The sequence below is a fragment of the Sceloporus occidentalis genome, unplaced genomic scaffold (assembly GCF_023333645.1).
Source record: "Sceloporus occidentalis isolate IW3139 unplaced genomic scaffold, rSceOcc1.0.p SCAF_4, whole genome shotgun sequence".
In the NCBI taxonomy this organism is placed as follows: domain Eukaryota; kingdom Metazoa; phylum Chordata; class Lepidosauria; order Squamata; family Phrynosomatidae; genus Sceloporus; species Sceloporus occidentalis.
In genome coordinates this window covers 163,428,734-163,449,017 of record NW_028316984.1, presented here as the reverse complement: position 1 = coordinate 163,449,017, position 20,284 = coordinate 163,428,734, and the positions used below count along the sequence as shown (strand labels likewise).

At 40.3% G+C, this 20,284-nt stretch overlaps 2 protein-coding genes across 4 annotated transcripts in view; one reads left to right on the top strand and one right to left on the bottom strand.

Moving 5' to 3' along the window:
• Window positions 1-283: 283 nt before the first annotated feature.
• Window positions 284-12,868, bottom strand: FCF1 (FCF1 rRNA-processing protein). The gene is made up of 8 exons (XM_089522209.1): window positions 12,769-12,868; window positions 9,994-10,061; window positions 6,770-6,841; window positions 5,011-5,159; window positions 4,241-4,313; window positions 2,676-2,763; window positions 2,031-2,125; window positions 284-561 (listed from the first exon to the last, which is right to left on the bottom strand). Exons 1-8 carry the CDS (start codon window positions 12,769-12,771, stop codon window positions 513-515), a joined length of 597 nt encoding a protein of 198 aa, XP_089378335.1. The 5' UTR covers window positions 12,772-12,868; the 3' UTR covers window positions 284-512.
• A 23-nt stretch (window positions 12,869-12,891) lies between these two features.
• Window positions 12,892-20,284, top strand: part of AREL1 (apoptosis resistant E3 ubiquitin protein ligase 1) — a 38,844-nt gene continuing 31,451 nt past the window's right edge. The window contains exons 1-3 of one of the 3 annotated variants that reach the window (XM_089522207.1): window positions 12,913-12,948; window positions 18,142-18,196; window positions 18,615-18,753. The gene's annotated coding sequence lies outside the window, so the exon portion shown is untranslated. Of the gene's footprint in view, window positions 12,949-13,190; window positions 13,207-18,141; window positions 18,197-18,614; window positions 18,754-20,284 lie in introns of those variants that run through there. The other 2 variants (XM_089522206.1, XM_089522208.1) reach the window with 2 other exon arrangements.

The window sequence follows — 20,284 nt, the reverse complement described above, 5'->3', positions numbered from 1 at the left end:
TAAACCCAGATTCTCTGTTATTTTCCAGAGCAGATAGTTCCCCCCAGTGCTGCTAAGTTGATTTTTTCAGATTGCTGATTAAGAAGGGTTTGAATGGAACAAATTGCAATCTGATGGCAACCAAAAATATTTTGGTAACAGATTTCAGTTTCCAGCCTTTATACATTTCTATAATGGCCAGAAAGTAAGCACATTTTAAAATTAATCCCAATACCTCACACAGGAGTAACATGTGCATGCTTAATTTGAATGCATGTAAACAGAGAAAAATAAGAAAGAAGTCTTGTGTTTATTGAAGAATATTTGTGTTTATTGAAGAATATTTATTCTGGACCATAAATCAAGAAAAAAAGACTGCATGTTTTTTCTGGGAAATACATTTAAGAAAGCAAACCAGTTTCAAGCACCACAGGAAGCCAATTAGAAACAATGGAATCTTACAACAGATTCATTGTGTGGTGGGGGGGGAGCTGCACATAGCAGGCATATCTTGTTTCCTTTCCAGAAGCTGGTTAAAATCGGGGAGCTCCATAGTCATCAGGCATCCGCTCAATATTATACCTAAAATAAGAGAAATCTTTTGTGAAGTGTTTTATTGTTTTTGCACTATGGTGCACTGCAATCACACTGTAAGGGAAGTATGGTATTTGTTAGCATTATATATCCCTTTAAACCCTGAATATAATAGCACATGTGCTAAAACAATCCGTGAACTGCATAGCTAGGGAAGTGAAATTTTGGCACCTAAATGGGAATACAGCAAGTGGTAAGGGCTACACACTGCTGAAAGTTATACCGTACATTATATAGTGTCATCTGTAAACAATTATTTTAAGAGTAATGTATACAGAAGGTTATTTGCCTCAAGGAACTTACACATCTCAGCTTCATCAGTGATAACAGAGAGAAATGAGAGGTGCAAGATGATTGTGAGCAAATCACCTACATGAATTTAGGTTACAATTCTATACTGCATTTACCTGAGAGTAAGCTCCATTGCACTCATCAGGTATTACTTCTGAATAGACAAATGTAGGATATATATTTTCAGGTTCATTTTAGTTGGAGATAGGGAATGAAACAATAGATACATACTTGCTAAATATATTTACCTATAACTTTCACATACGTTACATTACTACTGAATTACCCATTTGTTAATTCTAATTACAAAAACAGACATGCAGGCAGCTGTTTGAAGCTAGAGAATCTATTTCACTATATCCCACAACATTTATTTTGGGTATGTTCTGTCATGAGGCTTGAATACAAAAAAGCAAGTTTACTGGATTGCATTTGTCTCCTACATAATAATAATAATAATAATAATAATAATAATAATAATAATAATAATATTTATTCGTATCCATGTCTCCAAAAAGATCGAAGTGGCTAACAATAAAACATCCATAAAATACAAGAGGCATACAATAAATGTCTCATTGTCCATTGTATCACATTGTCCACTGTATAAGACTGCTTGCTGCAATCCTATCCACATTTATTTGTGAATAAACTCCAAAGAACCCTGCTGGAACTTACATCTAAGTAGAAGTGTTTAGGATTCTGTTTTAATTTTATGTAGCCATCAGTAAGTAGAATTTGTGTTGATGTTTTATTCCAGCATCATGTTTCTAAATGGAACTACTGCAAATTCAGCAGCAGTAATAAAACGGCTTTTATTACTACAGTACTGAGCATTTCCTTTGTTGTTCTTCATGTGTGCATTCAAGTCATTTTTGACTTTTGGTGACCCTAAGCGAACCTATCATAGGGTTTTCTGGGGCTGAGTGTGTGACTTGCCCAAGGTCCCTCAGTGGGTTTCTGTGGCTCAGCAAGAAATTGAATCCTGATCTCAAGAGTCGTAGTCCAACATTCAAGCCATTATACCACGCTGGCACTTTCAGACAAGTGAAATCATCTGCAAATATGCAAATCTCCTTCCAAAGATTCAAAACAAACTATTACGAAAACAGAATGTAAATTAATTTTGTTATCAGTAACAGGTTCCCACTTGGGATTTCACTTACCTATGATTAGATATATACATTATAGGGACTCCTGGTATTTTCCGTATTCTCCGTTTCAGGTCTCTGTCTACGGTAGCCACTATGTAGCATTTATGCTGCATAAAAAAGGGAGCAATCTTATATTGTGAAAAAAACCCCAGGTGCTTTAATTCATTTGAAGCAGGGAGTGTCAGAGAATATCTATTTCCAAAAAACCAGGAATTTGGACAAATACTTTATTCAGGAAATAAGAGAGGTAAGGAAACAGAATCAGATGTTTTTTCTTAATTTTGCAGTATTAAACAAACAAAACAAACAAGCTTCTTTTATACACCGGTTCATACCACCTAAGCAGTGTCTAAGCGGTTTACAACTGTAAGCTAATTTGCCCCCAACAATCTGGGTACTCATTTTAGCGACCTCGGAAGGATGCAAGCCTGAGTCGAGCTTGAGCCCTTTTGCTGGTCTTGAACTCACAACCTTATGGTTTTGTGTGAGTGGCTGCAGTATAGGCATTTAACCACTGCACCAGCAGGGCTCTTAACAATAAGGAAGATCCTTTACTGAATATCAGGTTCTTTTAAGTCACTGACAGTAAAATTGTGTAGCTCCAGATACATTTGTATGTCAATAGTAAGGTGCAAAAATTTCTACAACATGAGATACCTGAGTGACCCTCTGTACCAAACAGTCATCTGCATATGTTCCTTTGTGAGTGCATGGCAAGCGTTCAAATCGTGGGTCTTTTGCTATCCTGTGGAATAATTAAAATGAAAGTTAGGTGCTAGCCAGCTATTCAAACTGAGTAAAGAAACTGGATCTTGAATCAAGGGTGAGCCCCAGTTCTACATATTTATGCTACAGGCCTGGATCTCAGCTGTTTTTGACTGGGGACCTCTAACAAAATGGCTGTCATTGAGAAGCTTGCCCATTTGTAAAAGGGTTGCCACACTGAATATAGCCAGTCACAAAATTACCATCTTCCATGAGGCAAAATGGGAAAGGGGAGAAGCACTGCATTTGCATTGCAGAGTTAATGTAGTTTGATACCACTTTAACTGCCATGGCTCAATGCTATGGAATTCTGGAATTTGTAGCTTTGCAAAATATTTAGCCTTCCTTCTGAGAAGTCTGGTTCCCCAACAAACTACATATCCCAGGATTCCATAGGATGCAGCCATGACAGTTAAAGCAGCATCAAACTGCTTTACTTCTGCAGTGTGGCAGAACCTCACTTGCCCAAGAGCTTGCTTAAATGGAAGGCAGAGGTCAGGGTCTCAGCTCTATAAAACAAAGCATTCTTTTGAACCAAACATTTCTGCTCTATTTCACAGATGGTAACAAACATCTGGCAAAACCCTCCAACAATATAAAACTAACTAGGCAAAATACACAACATGCCAGAGTAGCTAATACCCCCCATCATCCCAAGCTATCAAGTAACAAAACACTGCAAAAAATTATTATTATTATTATTATTAAACTTTATTTCTATAGCGCTGTAATTATACACAGCGCTGTACAAAGTCGGTAAAATTAGGAGTAAATAAAAGCCTGCCCAAGGCGTACATTCTAAGATAATAACAATTAAAAGAGGAATAGATAACATTACCATATAGAAAAGAAAAAACAAAACAACAACAACAAAGCAAAATACAAACACACCACACATGCTCCTTACCTACCCTACCCCAAAGACTGAGTGCTACAACACACCCTGCTATCCTTTTTCTGTATGGTACCTTAACTTCAAAATAAAGTATGGACTAGTTTGTGTGCATGTGCCTTCAAGGCGTTTCTGATTTATGGTGATCCTAAGGCGACCCTATCATGTGTTTTTTTTCTTTTTTGGCAAGATTTGTTCAGATGTGCTTTGCCATTGTCTTCCCCTGAGGCTGAGAGTGTGTGACTTGCCCAAGGTCACCCAGTGGGTTTCAGGGCCGAGCTGGAAACTGAACCCTGGTTTCCAGAGGTGAAGCATCTACACCACACTGGCTTTCATAGACTAGTTAACCACTATTTTTATTTACCACTAATGCTTCTGGGACTTATCTGGAGCCCATAAACATTCTTAAATAAAGATGGTGTTAGAGGCCAGTGTCAGCTTGTTACAAAAATCTTTGCTGGGGGTGTCTGTGGAATCATGGGGGACAGGAAGATGTGTAGGCACCAACAGAGGTGTCCATGGGCATTATAATGGTGACCCCAGGACAAAATGAACATGCCCTTACCTTAGGGCGACACGATATTTCTGCCCTAGTTTCTCAATTTCAGCCATAACACAATCAGTGATACAGGGAATACCTGTTGGAAAAGAGTATCACCATAACATTACAAACCAGCATAGCAATAAACTCTTACAAGTGGTGCATTCTAAAAATACTTACGTTTCAAACGTCTGAATATGCAGTTACTCTATTAATCCTTTTAAGACAGTTTCCATGAAAGCTCATAGAAAATTATCAAAATTGAAAAGCACACTCTTTAGTTGATTAGTTTATCTATAGATCTAATTAGTTTTCTTCACATAAGAAAGAAAATATGTTATGAATAAAGTTCTCTTTGAACATAACTTATCAGCTGACCAAGTTTGTTAACAGACATCTTTACTCTCAACATTATAACCAGATTTTAAATAAAATTAGCAATAAGCTGGTAATATATTTGTAGCTGACTAGCTTTTTAAAAAAGAAAAAGCTTGCTTTATAAATAAACACAGATACATTTGCCCACTTAATTGTAAAGCACTTAGTAGTAGACTTTAAAAACCCAACAACCTACAGCCTAGTGCCTCATTGTTATAACAGCCTCAGCAATATTATTTTGTAACTGGAGCTTCTCATAGAGTCCATCCACAGTGCAGAAATAATCCAGTTGGACACTGCTTCAGCTGCAATTAAAGAGGTATCAAATCAGATTAACCCTGCAGTGTTAATGCAGTCCCTGTCTCTTATCATAATGCTACTCTCTAGAAGAAATTGCAAAAGATGTAGATACTTACACTTGGCATAAAGGCAATCCATCATTGACTGCACCAAATCCAGTTTGGCTTTAATGGAAAAGTTAATGAAGTTGGTATCAACGAGGATATAGTAAGGAGGCCCTAGTTGTGTGTTGTATTGGAAAAACAAACAGGAGGGATATTTAGGGCTGTAAAACAAACACACCAGGAAAAAGTAACATTAAAACAATGAAATGAAACACACTGTCTACACATTGCGCATAGAGCTTTTTTCTTGGTATATAAATTCTAGTTAATTTTAATTGTTCAAAGAATACTGTAAATATTTTCCCCAGAAAATTTTCAGAAAATCTGTTGAAAAATGTGAGCAATGTGAATAGCAAGATAGTTGGAATTTAAAATATTAGGGTACATCCAATCAAGATTTAGTTCTGAATCTTTAAAATGTGTTATTAAGAAGCAAAATAGCCAGGGTGGTATAGTTTTTTGTGTTGGACTAAGACTCTGGGAGACCATGGTTCACATTCCCACTTGGCCATGGAAACCCATTGGGTGGCCCTGGGCAAGTCATACACTTTCTGCCTGAGAGAAAGGCAAAGGGAAACACCTTCTGCATAGATTTTGCCAAGAAAATCTCATGACAGGTTCACCTTAGGGTCACCATAAGTCCGAAACAACGTGAAGGCACAGAAGAAAATAAGGAGGAAGTATCAGCCCTTAAAATAAACACAAAGGTGTCTTTTTGTACTTCCTCATCACTAATCTGTAACAAACCTGCTGCTTGGAAAACAATGAATCCCAACACCTGCTTGATCAGTAAGTGATTTACAAGATGTGTTTGCCTCTCCCAACTGTATTTATTTATTTATTTATTTAATATGCCACCTTTCTCCTGGAATGAGTCCTAAGGTGGCTTCCAAAGAGAATAAGTTAAAATACTTTAATAACATTTTAAATACAATTAAAAATCCCCATATTATACAATATAAAATAATTTAAAAGCCATACAAAAGATTAAAGAAATAAACATTCATCTCAATAAAAACGTTTCTTATTTACTACAGTGAGCCCTTGGCATCCACTGGGATGGGGTTTACTTCCAGCAGCTGATACCAAAATCCGTGGGTACTCAAGTTCCATTAAATACAAAAACCTAGTAAAATGATGGCCCTGATATAAAATAGCAAAATCAAGCTTTGCTGTTTGAAATTTATATATATATATTTAAAATATTTTCAAGCAGTGGATGCTTGAATTTGTGGATATGGAGGGCCTACTGTAATTAAAAACCTGCTGAACAGAAATGTCTTTGACTGCCGATGAAAGAAAAGTGGGGAGGAGGACAACTTAGTTTCCCGTGGAAGGAATTCCAGAGAGTGGGAACAGCCACTGAGAAGGCTTTCTCTCATGTCCTCACCAAGTGAGCCTGTAATGGTGTTGGTACCAAAAGAAAGCCTTCCCATGGAAATCTTAATGTTCTGGCACATTTCCAGGAAAGCATGGAATATTTGTAGTCAATGGGCACAAATATGGCCCACAGCACATTACAAGAAAAATCCTGCTTGTTCTTCACATCAAATGGCTTAAGAGGCACTGGACTAGATAACATTCCAAACACACAGTTCTGTGAAGTAAGGAAGGTAACAGTGGAGTTAAGCAATCCATCAAAAATACTTCAGCCCTTTCATCATCTTCATGCCACTACTCCCCAGATTGCAAACACAGAGATTTGTGTTCATACTTGGTCATTTGCACACTATTCCTATGACAAGAAGCCAATAAATAATTTAATACTTACACCTCTCTCTCTTTGATTGCACTGGGATCCTCCTTCTTTTTCTCTTTGGGTTTTGCTCGGTCGGCCTCTTTGCTAGAAATGACAAGAAATGCAAAAACATTTGCATGTGTCATCTCTTGTCATTTCAGTAAATCACTACAAGTAAGTTAGGATCTTTACATCATTGGCGGGATACAGACGGGCAAAAAGGGGTGTGTTCATGACGTCATGAAGGTATAGCCTTCAGACGGCCCTTACCTGAATGCCACCATGAACACGCCGCCCGCACACCCCAAGCGGGAAGAAGCGGCATTAAAAAGGTGCTGCTTTTCCCCGCTTCTTTTCTATATACTGCGCAGCTGCGCATCTCCGTCTATAAGCTACTGCACTGGTACGCCAGAATTGTTACGCCGCTAATTTAAGTTGCCCATTTAAAAGCTCCGTGTCTACTGCGTCGCATAATGAGTCGGGGTCCTGGAACATGCACAGTTTGCACCGAGGCTCTAATTAGAGCGTCAGATGCCATGCAGATGTGGAAGCTGCAGCACAGCTGCACTCTACTTTAATGCTCGTAACCCTAACCCTAACCCTAGAGCAACATGTACGCATGCGCTGCTAGAATTGGGGAAAGTTTGGAATTTAAAGTGAAGCCCTACACACATTCCTGTGCCATTTTCACCTAACAATAAAAAAACCCTAAAACTTTAAATATTTACATATGTACAAGGGAGGTGATGGGGGATGGCGGGGGACAGTGGTGGCAGCGGCGACAGCTGTGGCTGTGCACTGCAGATTCAGCAAGAGCTTGGGGACCAAAGGAGAGGAGGCATCCATGATGCTGGTGACACTACCAACGTGCAAGCGAACAAGGATGCCAACACCAGCTGATCACCAGCTGGCAGGAGACCACCATTGTTCTTGGGCAGGGCGAGGGAAAAAGTTTAAAGGGGCCTGGGCACTTTAAATGTGCACATAGGCTTTCTGCCGCCGGTGCTGAGCGCCGCAGCTGCGCAGCTGCGCATCCGCCAGCCGGCAAAAGAAAAAAAAAAGCCCCGTTTTTGGCCGCCTGTGCAGAAGCTGCCTCTCTCTTTGCAGCATCCTCCGAGGCGGCGGTATGGAAACTGCGGGTCAGAAACGGCCCAGGTGAGGCGTCTTCACTGCCCCCCATGTGGAAGTCCCATACACCTGAGCCACGCCCCCGGGGCGGGCGGTCTGGAGGCTCCATATTCAGGGGAAGACACCTCCAAGACGTCTTCCCCTGCCCGTCTGTACCCCGCCAAAGTTGAGAAAATGCTTCAGTATAGGATCAGATGATAAAAATGAAAGAAAGCATAGTTCAAATGTTTATGACACTTCTCCAAACAGTAGGTTAATGTTTTCTAAAAAGGTCTAAAAAGGATTAGAATAGAATATTCCAACTTCACAAACTCCACCAGTCTCTGTTGATTCCAGCTAGACTGGAAAGCCATCTCTCCAAATCTGGCAACTTTTCTACCACTTAGTCTCATGATACAAATTCAATGGGAAAAAATAGCCTGAACTCCTTATATAAAAGGATATGTAAGTTGTCACATTAAAGCTAGGTACTGAATTAAAATGATTACAATAATAATTTAATAATTTAAAAGCATTTAAGACAACAAAAAGTGGGTGGTGGGGAGGGAGAATGCAGTTATCACTCAAATTTTAGGCTAACTACTAACTATTAGAAATATTCTTCTACAACAACATGGCAGTCAGTGTCCAAAAACCTCTCTAAACAAAAAGGTCTTTGCCAGCAAGTGGAACAGAGCAGAAAAGAGGACAGCCTAGCCTCCAGTGGAAAGGAGTGCTGCAGTTTAAGAGCAGCTACTGCTATGTCCTAATCAAATGAACCTGTAAGGATGGTGGAAGGAAGTGAAAGTCTTCCCCTAAAAATCTCAAGGAAAAGGAAGGCTCATGGAGAGAACAGTCTTTTGGACAGTCTGGCCCAAGCTGCACAGTTCATAGACAGCAGTTTGAAATGTGCCTGGAAATGGATTGGACACATATATGAAACTGCAAGACTTCTGCCGTCAGCAATACAAGAGTAACCTGATCTCTTCTATTCTGACACACAGTAACAGCTATAGAATTTTATATAGCCATTTTCATAAACCCTGTACGAATTAAAGACACAAACAATTCAACAAAGATAAAAATATTTCTTCAATTTTTCACCCAATACAATACCTGAAGAAAATCTGCCTTCTATTTGCTGTCTAGAAATCTCATTTCTTTTCATAATACAATCAAAAAGATATCTTGCTCACTACAGCTACTGGCGAACACTAGGGTTTGGGGGGAGGGAGATTAAAATGGCTCCTGTTGTATGACTTAATTCTGAATGTAAGATAAAGAGTTTTGCCACCAAACTTTTGTTTAATGTGTAGCATGTTAAGCACAAATGGCCTGTTACAGACTGCCAAAATAAAGCTGCTTCGGGTCTCTTTGGAGGTATGCTGTTTAAATGATGCATGCATCCTAAGAATCCGGAAGCTGCACCAAAGCTGCACTCCAGTGCTTAGGAATGGAGTGTGGCTTTGGCGCAACCTCCAGACTCTTAGGACCCATGCATCATTTAAACAGCATACCTCCAAAGAGACCCGAAGCAGCTTTATTTTGACAGTCTGTAACAGGCCAATGAATAAGTAAGTAGTTCCATGTTGAGCTCTCCTCCCTTCTGTCTTTATAATAATTCTAACTTCCCTCAGTTAAGTGGGAACTATTGGCCAGTTTACAAACATTCATTACTACATCTATCAGTTAAAGAAAAAAATTAGCACTGCAATTCTATACAAACTTTACCAGACAGAAAGCTCAAGTGAACTTCTGAGAAGATGTGCACAGAACTGCTCTATTGTATCAGATTGATTGAATCTGATGTGTGAGTGTAAATGAGAACATTGTAGTCCTAAAGGGAATATGCTACAGCAGGCATCAATGTGCAAAAGGTATCCCTTCTTTAAAGGAACTGGAATGGTTCTTTAAAATGAACTTTGTTCTTTTTGTAAATATTTACCTTTTTAAAAAACATACACCAAATGAGGCAAGACAAGTTTTTAATCAAAATACTATACATCAATAGATTTTAATAATGCATCGACCAACAGACATCATTACTGTGCATAGGACTGCACTGTAAACATTTCAGATTTATTAATTACACAAACCTCTTAGAGTTCAACACAAATACTTCACCACTGCCATTATTAAATAGTACTCACATTCGTTGGTCACGGAGGCTGATCATGCGCTTCATGGTAGCATATTTCCTTGCTTTCTTCTGTTTCCCCTAACATGTTAATAATAAATAATTGTTGTGAAGACATATATAACATCTTCTCTAGTTCTTTCTAACACCTAAGGCACCCGAGCTCTTGACAGACCAGGCTGGAAAGCCTCACCAAACTATAAATCCCAGAATCCCACAGGACATAGCCATGGCAGTTAAAGTGGTGTCAAACTGCTTATTTCTGCAGCGTGGCAAGTCTCTAAAATAAGACTTATTTTAGTATCAATGGGATGAAGCAGGTGGGGCAAAAGGAGTGGCCAGAGGCCACTCTGGCCCTGATTCTTCTGGGACTGCTGTGAATAGACCGTCACCAGGAGAGGGATGGCTTTGGGCTGCCTTAGGCGGCTTCAGAACAACTTCCAGATGGTTTGGGGGTGTGCGTTGTTTGAATGCCATGCCCCAAAGTGACCAGAAGGCACTTTATCTAGCCTGCGTGTTTTGGGCCAATATCAATAAACTGCCTAACAACCTTTAGTAATGGTTAAAAGGCTCATTGGGAGTTAACTGCCTTATTTATTTCCAGTATATGATACATGATACAGTATATGGGTACCATATACCTAAAAGTTTATGACTACTGTTAGTAATACAAATGTTATTTTCTGTATCTCGCACACCCACATATTGTACATATTCCTTAGGCCTGAATACTGTATTGTTTCCCATGCATCTGAGGAAGTAGATTATAACTGGCAAATAACACACTAAAATAAATCTGTTAATCTTAAAGGTGTCACAAGGCTATTTTTCTTTTCTTTTCATTAGGTATTGTTATCTCTGAAAATGTCTAGTTTGTTCTGAACAGCTATCTGAATCAACATCAAATTCTAAAAAAATGAGGGCAAAACACAGGAATTGGATTTGACCCAGAAAATGTCCAATAATGTCAGCTCTGTATGGTCAGTTATGGTAATGTAAAGCACTCTATTATGTATTTTACTTTTCATTTTAAAAAACCTGGGGCCTCTCCTTTCTCCTCCCACTGAGCCTTGCCCCACTCACACCATCTCTTTAATGATTTAAAGGGATGCAGGGGAACGACACAGTCTGTGTCTGCCAAAAGGCAGGTGTTTGGGGGCAAGGCGGTAATGACACCCCCCTTAGGGTGTCACCTGGTGTGAACTTCTGAACCCCTCTCCTGACGCCTCTGGATAGGTGGAGAGGCAACAAAACACAAAGGACATCTCAAAGCTAATGACTTTGTCTACATTTTGGACCTAGGGGACATAAACATGAGTTATATGAACTATAGAAAAGCATTCGGCTGTATAGATCACTAAGTTATGGAATGCTCTCAGAGAAATGGGAGTGCCACCACATTTGATAGTTCTAATGAGAAATCAGTATTTAGGACAAGAGGCTACAGCTAGAACAAACTACAGAGAAACATAAGGATTCCCAACTGGCAAAATGGTCAGGAAAGGCTGCATTCTATCATGCTATTTGCTCAATTTCTATGGAGAAAATATCATACGGAGAGCAGGCTTAGATCTGAAAAAAGGAGTAAAGACGAGACAGTCTAAGATATGTGAAGGGCACTATACTACTGTACTAGCAGAAAACATCATGGACTTGAAACAGTTACTAAGGAAGTTCAAAGAGAAAGGTGCAAGGCCAGGCTTAATGCTGAACATACAGAAAACAAAGACAATGACCACAGGGGCCCTACACACATTCAACCCAGGCCATGAGGAAACCGAAACAGTTTAATGAATTCCAGTACATAGGATCAAACGCTGGCCAGAATGGGGACTGTAGTCAAGAAATAAGAAGACTAGGAATGGGAACGGCGGCCATGAAAGAATTAGGAAAGATCCTAAAATACAAAGATATACCACTGAGCACTAAAGTCAGAATCTTCCAAGCCACTGTATCCCCCATCGCCACGTACGGATGTCAGAGCTGGACAGTAAAGAAAGCAAACTGGAAGAAAATGAACTCATCTGAGATGTGGTGCTGGGGAAAAGCGCTAAGGATGCTGTGGACAGCCAGAAACACAAATGGGTCCTTGACCAGGTCAAGCCTGAACTGGCCCTGGAAGCCAAGATGATTCAACTGCGGCTGTCGTACTTTGACCACAGCATGAGAAGGAAGGACTCATTGGACAAGACAGTGATGCTAGGGAATGGAGAAGGCAGTAGAAGGAGTGGAAAGCACAGGTCAGATGGCTCAACGCAATTAGGAAGGACGGAGGCCTGGATTTACAAAACCTAACCAGAGCAGTGCAGGGCAGGGGTCTTGGAGATGCCTCATCCACATCTAGTTGAGGCTGACTAGACTCAGAGTTGGAAGAGGCCACAAGGGCCATGCAGTCCAACCAACCCCATTCTGCCATGCAGGAACTCTCAATCAAAGCATGCCATCTTAACTAAGGACAGAAACAACAATGCAGACATCTTAGTTAACATCTCCAATTTCTCTCCTGTTTGGTGTGTAACTCCTTGACTGATGGAGAAGCCAGTGGAGCTTCGAAAGCTTGCAACAAGTATATTGTGCATTTTGGTTGGCCAATAAAGGTATCACCCCCGTTCGGTGGATTCCTGTAGGGCAAGGATTCCCAAACTTTGGCCTATCTAGATGTTCCGGACTCCAGCTCCCAGAATGCCCTACTGCTGGCCAAGGCAACTCAGGCTCCTGGGAAGTGAAGTCCTACTGGAGGCTCAGGGCTGCAGGGGGCCCAGCTGGGAGGCAGGGGGAAGCCACTCACCATCTCCGAAGCCCTGGCTAGAGTCGCCGCACGCTCCGCAGCTCCACTTCCGGCGCAGTTTCTCTGCGCGGCGGCCGCTTTGTGCGTCACTTCCGGAGTTTGGCCAAAGGGGAGGGAGGGAGGGATAGTGCTAGCAGGAGCCAGCTCTGACAGAGCAGGACCGAAGCAGAGCGGCCGAGGGTCAGTGTTCTTCCTCCCCGCAATCCCTCCCTCTCCTCCTCCTCCTCCGGCGTCGCTTTCCCTGGGACCTTTGCGGGCAGAGAGAGGGCGAAGAGGGAAGGGAAGGGGGCGTCTCCCTTGGCTTAGAAAGCCTTCCCTGCCCCTCAGGAGAAGGGGACGAGGAGCAGGACAGGCTCGGGGTCCGCCGAGGATTTAAAGCCCGGTGTGTGAGAGGGAGGGAGGGAGGGAAGGCTGCATCCACACTGGAGAAAGAACCTGGTTTGGCACCGCTTTGTAACTCTTTTCTGGCTCCAGGCTGTGGAATTCTGGGAGATGCAGTTTGTTGGGCATAGGGTTTTTTTTGGGGGGGGGGCGTTTGTTTGTTTGTTTGTTTGTGGCGTCCTTCAAGGCCCCTCTTTTCTGTGTTTTTAGTCGCATTCCTTTTTTTTTTAACATTGTGAAGCCGCTCTGAGTCCCAGTTCTGGGAAAGAGCAGGATGCAAATACATATACATATAATAATGTAATACATTCTTATTCTTATTATATTTATTTGTATCCCACTCTTTTTCTATGGTTTTAATTGTATTGCTTCATATATATATATATATATATATATATATATATAGTGAAGCCACTCTGAGTCCCAGTTCTGGGGAAAGAGCAGGATGCAAATAATAATAATATGTATATGTATTTGTATCCTGCTTTTTTTCTCAGAACTGGGACTCAGAGTGGCTTCACAGTATTAAAAACAACAACAATACAATTAGAAACATAGAAAAGAGGTGCATTAAAAAGAAAGTAAACTATTACAATGTTAAAATAGATAGCTATTAAAAGAATAATATATGTTGTTTAAAAGATAAAACTGTATGAAACACTTTAAATTCCTTTACAAGTATTCGTTTTAAAAGCCTGTCTGAACAGGTAAGTCTTGAAGGACTACAAAGAGGGAGCCATTTTGTTTCCCACTTACAGGAGGACCCTCGGCAAGTTTCTTCAGAGGGAGGTTCTCCTTGCTTTCCTCTGAGGCTGAGAGTATGCCTTGGCTGGAGTCACCCACACTGGGTTCCTGTGGCCAAGCTGGGATTCAAACCATGGTCTCCAGAGTCTTAGATCCAAAACACACTGCAGGAATAATCCGGTTTGAGACTGCTTTAGCAGCCCTGGCTCAATGCTAGGGGATTCAAGGAGCTAGAGTTTTGTGAGACATTTAGCCCTTCTCTGTCAGAAAGCTCTGGTGCCACAATCAACTGCAATTCCCAAGATTCCTCAGCACTGAGCCAGGGCAATTAAACCGGATTATTCTGCAGTGTGTATTGGACCTCAGTCCAGTGCTCAAACCAACTCACCACACTGTCTCAGGGAAGGAGCATTTACATATGGTCAAATTTTCAGATTATTGACCCTTCTGAATTTTGGTTATATGAGTTTCCTCTCTTTCTTCCTTTCCTCCCTTCCCTTGCAGTATTTATTTATTCCTCCATCCCAGCAGAGGAGAAGCGTTTGCTGTGTTTGGCATCTGCCTCTTGCACTCTTTATCTTCATGTGTCTGCAAAGGGATCTCAGGCCCTTTCCACACGGGCGGAAAGTACATGCTCAGCACGTACTAGGGTTAGAAAGGGGCGTCCTTTCTGCATGTCCCAACCCCAGTACATGCTGAGCACGTACAAGATGGCAACGCCCTATACACATGGGTGCCGCCATCTTGACGTCACGGATGTTTAGCGTCCGCACGTCATGCGGCGCAAATGACACCATGAGTGCGCCATTGGCGGTTTATGGAGTCATTTCTGCTTCTTTTTCAGCCGGCGGGAAGCCTCACTGTTTAGAGGCTGAGGCTTCCCGGTGGCAGAAGCAGAGGCACCGGCAGACCGCCCTTTTTGGGCGGTCTGTAAAGTGCACTGTTAGTCTGCAGACTAACTGGGGTTATTCAGATGGTGAAAATAATCCAGGATGAATCCAGGTTGAATCGCTGTCATTCACATGCCTTCTGAATGGGCCCAATTAAGTTTGGGAGGGATGTGTGCCAAAACCTCCCTACTTAACCTGGGATAATCAGTACTGTTTTTTGCCCTCTGTGAGTTTTTAAAAAAGATTCACTTCGTCACCAGTGTGGATAACTGATGCGAATAGACCTGGGATTAAACTCTGCATGCCTTGAATGTGTTTCAAATACATTCACATTGTCAAATGCATGGTTATTCAAGTACTGGCATGTGTGAGGAACCAGACTCCCAGCAATGTGGTTCCATAGTGTGAATAACAAACATGGAATGTGTGAGTGAGATTAGTGGCATCATTCTGCTAAAAAGCAACAACGTCTGAATGACCCCTGAAAGAAAGAGGTTGGTAGCATGAGCTTTCCTAGACTTGAGTTTACTCAGATATGTGTCTGAAGTGGAGAGTACAGAGACAGATCTATGGTCTGTCTGACACATCTTAGGAAGTAGGCTCAAGTCTAGAAAAGCTCATGCTGCCAACTTCTTTCTTTTAATTGGTCTCAAAGGTGCTGCAAGATCCCTTTGCAGACTGATTTTCCACACTAATGCAGCCATGTCCTTGAATTCTACCTTCACTTTGCAGGAGAAGCAAACTCACATTCATGCTCAGTTTCTCATTCTGGCTTTCTTCACCAAAGCCTCCCATTTTAAACTTGTCTTGAAAATTAGTGTTTCTTATTAGTTGAAGAAATCAAAGAATGACAGGGGACACTTTTCTGGCAGTTTCTTCTTTCACGGTGGGTTAGCTGTTGTGTCACTCTGGGATCCCTCTTGACTTTGAAAGCTTTCTTTCTGCCCTGTAACGATTTCTACATTATTGCCCGCATATTCAGCTGCAGTGAGGTATCGTTCTCCTTGTGCTGTTGTTTTAGAAGAACAGGTATTTGGGATTTTTTTCTTTCAACTGTCTTTTGGTTCCCTATGATTTTCACAGCAGTGGTTTGTGTTTTGGTTGCAGTGCTGTAAGAGTTGTCCTGTAGGTAAAGCCAGTCATGATTTGATTTTGACATTTTGACTTGCCCAGGAACTAAAAGCAGTGACAGGAATAGACTTGTTACTGGAAGTGGGGTTCCCCTCTGTTCCTATTAAACAGAATTGCAGAAGTTTTAAACTCACAATAGGATATTCTCAGCTGTTATATGAAATGTCATTTAATGTGTTAGGCTGTGAAATTCTGCCCTACACTGACCTTGTTTTTATGATAAGAGGTCTCTTAAGAAAATCTTTACAAACAAAATATGGAAGTAGATAAACCATTGGATTACTTCCAGTTTAGTGGCTCATTTAAAATAATTTTGAATCCCATTTCTTTCTGTGTTATATCATAATACTGTGTTGTATAATACAGTACTTCTACAGGCAAGACCATCATAAGGTTGTAGCCCTATTTTCAAAGTTCTACAGATTGGTTGTTGCCTAGTTGTTCTCATAATATCTGCTGTCTGTATTTTGTGTGGCTGCCTATGGCCTCTGAAGCTAATATACTTGGATTGCCATGTTGTTGTTGTTGTGTGCATTCTCATCATTCCTGAGTTAGGTTGACCCAAAGGTGAACCTATCACAACTTTTTTTTTGGCAGAATGTGTTCAAAGGGGGTTTGCCCATGCCTTCCTCTAAAGCTGAGAGAGTGTGACCTGCCCAAGGTCACACAGTAGTTTGCATTGCTGAGTGGGGGATTCAAACCCTGATCTCCCAGTCCCCAACACTCAAACCACTACGCCCTGCTGGCTCTCCATTGCCTTGTAATGAAGAAGTTATTAATTCTTGTGTGTTTAAACTGGTTAATTTTCTCAAGTACTCAGGAAAACCTTTTAAATCCTCTTAATACAAATTGATGTGTACTTACAGTGTATCTACCTATTGTGTTAGAGGGAGTGGTTGTTGTGGTAGTATATTCTGTTTAGATAATGTGTTTCAAGTTGGCTTGGAGATGCTTGTTCTAATCTTATTTTTCTGTGAGCTGCTTCTTAAAAGATGTTTCTGCTATAGATCTCCTTCCCTTGTGCAGAAACTGCACAGATATAGCATTGTGCATTACACTGAATTGATGAATGCATGCCAGTTCATGTGTAGAAAGTACAGCAGAAAATCACAATCAGCAGTAAATTTACTGCACATCCAATCAAGTATGTGTGTATCTTAACATACGTAATAAAGTACATTTCTGACTTCTATGTGGGAAGATTTTTTACTGGGCAAAACTGCTAGTGACAGGCAATAAAGTGAGGCAAATTCTAACGTAGGGATTTCTTAAAGAGTTGTTCTTTAAGAAAGAGGGCTTAAGGTTAAAAGAAATTCTGTTTCTAACAGAAGATATGTTCTGGAAACTGAGTACAGGAAGAAATGGGTTGGCTGTTCCACCCATGACTATTTTTATAGTCTTTAGCTTGATTATGACTATTATGGCACAATCAGTGAGTTTAGTTAATTGTTAAACTTTTCATGTACAGTTACAACTTTTTAGAATTTTTGATAGAGTTGAGGAAGCTTGTGGTTTTTAATTGAAGGGACATGATAAATAGCATGGCGGTGTGACATCAGAATGTTGTACAGAGATCTAAACTTTGTTATTTTGTACTTTGTATTTTGTACTCCTATATATGGTTCTTTAGAAAGAAATTCAATTGAAGGCCTTTGCTTTTCCCTACTAAGTGCAGAATGTTGTATTTATCTTTGAGTTTTTCTTGTTAATTTTAGCCCCATTTTTCATTATCTCAAGGTCATATTAGTTCCTGTTCCTGTCTTTTAATGCAATGGCTAGCCTTCCCAGTTCTGTGCCATGTTTGTGTTTGATGAGCATGTTCTGTACCTATTGTTTCATGTTATTTGTAAAGATGGTGAATAACATTGGCCATTAGACTTAACCCTGTGGCACCCGGCTCCTTCCTTTATCTCCTGGTTTTTGAGTATGGCATCAACCCAGCAACACACTCATTGTATAGCAAACATTTTGCTTGTCAGGCTATTGTGAGTAGTTTTAGTTTAAAGCCTTGGGGAGACTGCTATTGGACATCCAAAGAATGAAGGGAATAAAAGGTTTCTATGCTCTGATGGATGAAAGGTGTGTGTACCACTGCGGGGTATTGAATCTGTTTTAATAGATGCAGAGTTCATGCAAACAGATTATAAGAAATCTTGTTAGAGTAGCTCTGAGAGCCGCATTTAGCATGGTGGGCTTCACTTGTCCATGCAAACCACTGGTGATGCAGAAAACTACTAACACAAAGGACACATTTTCCTGAATGTGGATGTATTCAAGTACTGGTAAGTGTAAAAGAAAGAGTGTTACCTTATTTTCATAGCAGCCAAAATGATATTATTCTCAGTATTACATGGAAGGGTACAGAGTTTTATGGACAAAATATTAACAGATCTAAATGCTGTATAATTCCATAAAAAGTTACCTCTAAAATCATTAGTACCAGAATACAGTACTCTCCTTGTATCCACTTTTAATAGTGTGTACCCTAATACAAGAGTACTTAACCTTTCTAAAGGATGGTCTTCAGCTGCACATGAATATCCTTGAGTCTGGTTTCGAGTAAGTCTTTCAGATTCATCTAGTTACAAAAAAACATTATCATTCATTTGTCTTGCTATTAGGGTGGAAAACAGTTACAGGGAATCTGGTAATAGCCTACATTTTATTTATTTGTTTGGTATCCTGCTTTTCTCTCAACAGCCATTAAAACAAAATACATGGAGAAAGCAATGGCAAACCTCCTCTGAACAAATCTTGCCAAGAAAACCCATGATAGGTTTGCCTTAGCTGGAAATGACTCGAAGACACACAACAACATCTAAAAATCATCATGATAAAAGTAAACACGTTTAAAATATGTTTAACATAGTTAAAATGTTTTAAGGAAGAGACATCTGAATAGGAATCTTCCGAATAATTTATCAGTTCCTCTATTTATTACCAAGTTGTTGGAAGTGATTTGATACAAATTAGCTCTCTAGCATGTTACTGTATGCTGGAAACTAGCTGACTATGAAGACCAGCTTCTTCTGGTCCATTAAATATATTTGTTATGTAGTGCAAAGGAGTATGGTCTGCATGTGTCATTTCTTTTGCTTTCTTCTTTCTGCTTTTCCTGTCACTTCATATAAAGCGAATGACTCAGAGATAAATTTACTAACAGAGTAAGGGCAGCTTTCAGGCAAAGAAAATTCTGAAGTAACATACCTACTAGCACTAACAGAATTGCTGAATCCAAAGAGTAGGAAAGATGTTGTCAGGTTTTAAGACAAAATTTATGCAGGAAGCATGTTATTTCATTACAGATGGAGGATGTTAATGGAAGGGCATGCTGGAATGCCAGTATTCTCTCAGGCAGTTACTTTTCTTGCCTAATTGGAGGGAGAAATCTGAGACTGTATTTAGATTTTTTTTTATATCGAACAAAGTCTGTTCTGAGATCAGTCATAATTCCCTATCACTGAATAGTCTTAAATAATCTGATCAAATATCCACCAAACACTGATGCTTTTATTGGCCAACCAAAATACACAATGTACATGTTGCAAGTTTTCACTGACTTCTTCTTACAAACCAAACAGGAGAAAAAAAGTTGATGTTAGTCATAGGCCCAAATTTTGCTGTTTCTCTTATTAGCTAAGATGGTATGGAGGGGGATATCTTGCAGGCTGACTCCTCCTTCTGGCCATATGGCAACTGGGAGATTTTCAAAGTCCAAGAAATTTAACGTCCATTGTTCCAAAGTGGATTTACTAAATGGCCAACACAGCTACCCCTGGATGTAGTCTTAAGTAATGTTCATTTTAAAAGAAATGTGAACATAAAAAGTGAAGACTGTTCTGTGGCAGAGTGTGTCTATTGACTAAAGGCCTTGTTTTCATAAATGCATAAGGTGACCTTCATAGAGACAACTCCATCTCTTTGCACGGGAAATTTGTTTTGACTTACTTTTACTTTATCAGTTAAACTATTTGAAAGATATAGAGTCATTGACATGAATTGTCAGTATTGCTATTAATTGGCAATAGTACTTTGAGGAGTACAAAATTGAGCATTTCATCTATTAGTTGATAGGAGACCCCATAGGCATTTTTAAAGAAAATGAGAGGGGGCAATTTATACCTCCAATATTGAAACCAGATTTTCTCCAGAATCTCAATACCAATTGAGACAGCTGGGGTAGAGAATTACATAGTATAGATTAAATGAGGATGCATGGACTTTACACTACTCACCTCTCTCCATCCATTCCCACTTCAGACTAACTGCTCACATAGAATCATAGAATCGTAGAGTTGGAAGAGACCACAAGGGCCATCCAGTCCAACATCACCCAGTTCAGCCTGCCTGGTTAATCCCTGCAGCAATCA

Bases quoted from the DNA above. Each gene is read 5' to 3' on its own strand.
- FCF1 (XM_089522209.1), bottom strand. The intron at 6,842-9,993 runs GTGAGTACTATT...TGTCATTTCTAG, and splicing joins AGCCTCCGTGACCAACGAAT to CAAAGAGGCCGACCGAGCAA. The intron at 4,314-5,010 runs GTAAGTATCTAC...CTTTTCCAACAG, and splicing joins GGATTGCCTTTATGCCAAGT to GTATTCCCTGTATCACTGAT.